This window comes from Bidens hawaiensis, unplaced genomic scaffold (genome assembly GCF_021521415.1).
Source record: "Bidens hawaiensis isolate Kalapana, Puna unplaced genomic scaffold, B.hawaiensis_p1.1 tig00022689_1, whole genome shotgun sequence".
Taxonomy (NCBI): Eukaryota; Viridiplantae; Streptophyta; class Magnoliopsida; order Asterales; family Asteraceae; genus Bidens; species Bidens hawaiensis.
The window spans coordinates 284436-287615 of NW_027493544.1; the positions used below are offsets into that span (position 1 = coordinate 284436).

At 37.2% G+C, this 3180-nt stretch overlaps 1 protein-coding gene across 1 annotated transcript; it reads left to right on the top strand.

The window, feature by feature from the left end:
• Positions 1-1019: 1019 nt before the first annotated feature.
• On the top strand, positions 1020-2284 carry LOC143566075 (uncharacterized). Its single transcript, XM_077052861.1, has 4 exons — positions 1020-1310; positions 1797-1866; positions 1974-2064; positions 2228-2284. The coding sequence occupies exons 1-3, from the start codon at positions 1134-1136 to the stop codon at positions 2030-2032; spliced, it is 306 nt and encodes a 101-aa protein (XP_076908976.1). The 5' UTR covers positions 1020-1133; the 3' UTR covers positions 2033-2064; positions 2228-2284.
• Positions 2285-3180: the final 896 nt, after the last annotated feature.

Below are 3180 nucleotides of genomic sequence, written 5' to 3' on the forward strand. Positions count from 1 at the left end.
TCTATCATCTATTTATTCTTCATTCATTAATCATTAATATCCATATCCATACCCATATTCAATTTATTCTCAATACATCAGCAAACGGATATTTATTTAATATCATGATATTTTTCGTAGATATAAGCTTCAAAATGAAATAAACATAATACTTGCAAACTAAAATATCAAACCACACAAAATTATAACGATTGAAACCTCGTTCTACAACTCTATTACATTTAGTGTATTTATAATCCCGGGGTGTTCATCTTGTCTGGTTATGGTTGACGGGTTCTTTTCAATAAGTTGAATAGTTAAAACACTTAAACTTAAACTAGTCACGACCTGATAAAGTTATTCGCGCCAAGTATATTAATCCAAACAATGTTTTGGAGGTACATACTAATTCATATTTAACAACACACTAATTTTTTAGTTATAGATAGCTTAATGTTTGAGATTTATAAGCACGTGCCATATTCACATGTCATAAAAAGCGAGTATTATCTGATCACTCCCATCATCTTTAATATGGTGTAGTGGTAGGAAGTATAGGTTTCTCATTAGAGACCTAAGTTCAATCCCCACTCATAGCACTTGGGGGGGGGGGGGTATGAGTGGCTTAATGAAAGAAGAGACTAGGATCCTTGTGATCTCCAATTCGATCCTGAGAGCGTTCGGGTTTTACCACCAGTTGGTCTTTGGACGGGTGGGTTTTCTCCGGAACTGGAGATAAATTAGAGGCGCTTAAGGGTTCTGTAAGGCTGGGTTGGGCCAGTTGGCGGTGCCAAAGCAATGTAATTATTAGATTTTTACGAGTCTAACGAATATCGATGCGGATCCGGGTATAGCCGGTACGTAAACCTAACAAAAAGAAAAGGTAAAGGAGAAAAGTGGTTAAGATAAAATTGAGGAACTCCTCCTCCGTCAATAAACTGGATCAAAAGAAAAGAAATTACGTTTATGGGAAAATCCATTTCATCTTCACCAAAGCTTCAAGATTTCGCCCGAATAATAACATCCGACCGGAGGTCGCTAAATCCGTTTCCAACAAAACCCGGGTTGTCCCTCCGCCCGAGCCCGCCAAGCCCAAGGGGATCCGGATTGTTCATTCGGACAAACAACAACAGCATAATAAATTATTAAAGACAATGGAGGAGAGTTCGTCGATGAACCGCCGGATTCCGTTGGCGGATGTGGTGCTGGAGTGCTCGAGACGGTGGTTCCAGGATACCCTTAAGGAGGCTAAAGCCGGTGACATCGGTATGCAGGTGTTGGTGGGTCAGATGTATTCTAGTGGTTATGGTGTTGTTAAAGATGCACAGAAGGTGTTCGACCATTTGCCTGGCTTTGTTATTTTGTTTAGTTATTCACTTTAGACATCACAAGGGTGTTTTTTAAGCACTTCTTTATGCATTTCTTAAATCATTATGAATGGCATTGTTATAGTCTCCATATCATAGAAAAAAAAATCATGTTTTTTAGGCCTGTAAAAGAATCGAACCCGAACAACGGCTTGTTCATGTTCTCTCTGTTAACTTTAAACAAGCATGAACACGAGCACAAACGCTTAATTGAACAAATATTTGTTTTCATGTTTGTTCATTTAATTATATGAACACAAACTTGAACTACCCGCCGAACGGTTCACGAATAGTTTACTGAACGTTATGTTCTTTTACATGCTTAACGTTCTTGACACATTACCTTGTTAACAAATGGGTACAATCGTCTTGCATATATTCTTAATCTTTGTTAATGCTGAAAGTAGACAGATTGGCGTACTAAGTTAGTGTTGCTGGTTTGTATGCTAGGGACAAGCTTGGATCAGTAGGGCTTCCCGGAGTCGTAGCTCGGTGTGGAAAGTTGGTGATAAGCATCCAGGTTTCTAATTTTTGTTACCCTTTTTATTTCTTGTTTATGGGCAGATGGGAAGTTTGTTGAGTGATGTTATGAATAATTCGATACTGTTTTTTGTAATATCATGACAGGTTACAATGCTAGTGACTCGGATTCAGATGAAGTGAAGGTTGAGGAAAAACAAAGTTGAATGTTCTGTGTTATCAAATTGATGGTAACAAGGTGAGAATACTTGCATTCTTGTCCGATTTTATTGCTATTGGTTTTCTGAACTATTGAATTTGATTCTGTTGACTGCAATTTCATGAATTAGTTGAGATAAGTAACTTTGAAAGACGTATTGCGTATTCATTTGACTGAAAATAGTCTTCGTTTTGTTTCGCAGTGCATTATTGGGTCAACACAGTGGTCAAACTCTTCAGCAAGTCTTCTAGCCAAACTTATACTCCCTCCTTGTATGACTTACCAGACTAGTATTTATGGCTTTTTTTTTGTCTGAAAATTATTGATTTTGCAAGTCATGGTGAAAAGAACTTGTTCATATATCATTCATTTCAGTTTCAAGGGTCTGCTTTCTGATTGCTTTGCTAGAATATCACAACTCAATGATTTTTTTTTTTTTGTGAAATTAATGTTTTTTCATAACAAATTTGCGTAAGTATGCCCTTTTTTTGGGTTTTATTTCTACCTTAACCGGTTAATCCCCCACAATGTTTCCAACCTACAAAGTCAGTGGAGGATGCAAGAATTTTCTTAGGGAAGCTAGAAAAAGTAGAACCGGGTTTAAGGACCCGGTTTCTCAAAATGTTCATTGCATGATACTCCAGGGTCTTTAATCCCTCAAAACTGGAGTGGAACACGAAGTGTTTTTTTTTTCCGGGGGGGAGGGGGGCAAAAACAGGATTTCACTTTCTTTAACCGAACCCGAACTAGTTTGGGCAAAAAGCCTGATTTGTGCACTTCTACCTGAGGTCATGACCCTGTGTAAAAACGCTACAAGAAAAAATAGTTACAATAAATTATAGTAAATTTAACATGGGTTGGGTGAAAACACTTATGGCAATGTCATGCTGGAATTTTCATCACCAGGGGCGAAAACGAGTCAGGTTAACATAGGTTTGGTGAAAACAATTACAATGAATATTGAATGATAGTATTTTTAGATTTTTTGAGTGGCTACTAATAAAATCACACAAACCAATACTATCGAATCACTAAAATAGATGCAAACCGAACGCACACATCAAACAAACACCCATATAAACATATGAATAAGACTTGCAAATTAGTGTGCAAAACCTTAGACAATTCCCTAATCATTCAGTAATTTTATGTCAA

What these genes read in the sequence shown, in the direction of transcription:
- LOC143566075 (XM_077052861.1), top strand. Translation starts at nt 1,134, where the DNA reads ATGGAGGAGAGTTCGTCGATGAACCGCCGGATTCCGTTGGCGGATGTG. An exon ending in TTGTTAAAGATGCACAGAAG is followed by an intron (nt 1,311 to 1,796) that starts GTGTTCGACCAT and finishes TTTGTATGCTAG; the next exon opens with GGACAAGCTTGGATCAGTAG. An exon ending in AGTTGGTGATAAGCATCCAG is followed by an intron (nt 1,867 to 1,973) that starts GTTTCTAATTTT and finishes ATATCATGACAG; the next exon opens with GTTACAATGCTAGTGACTCG.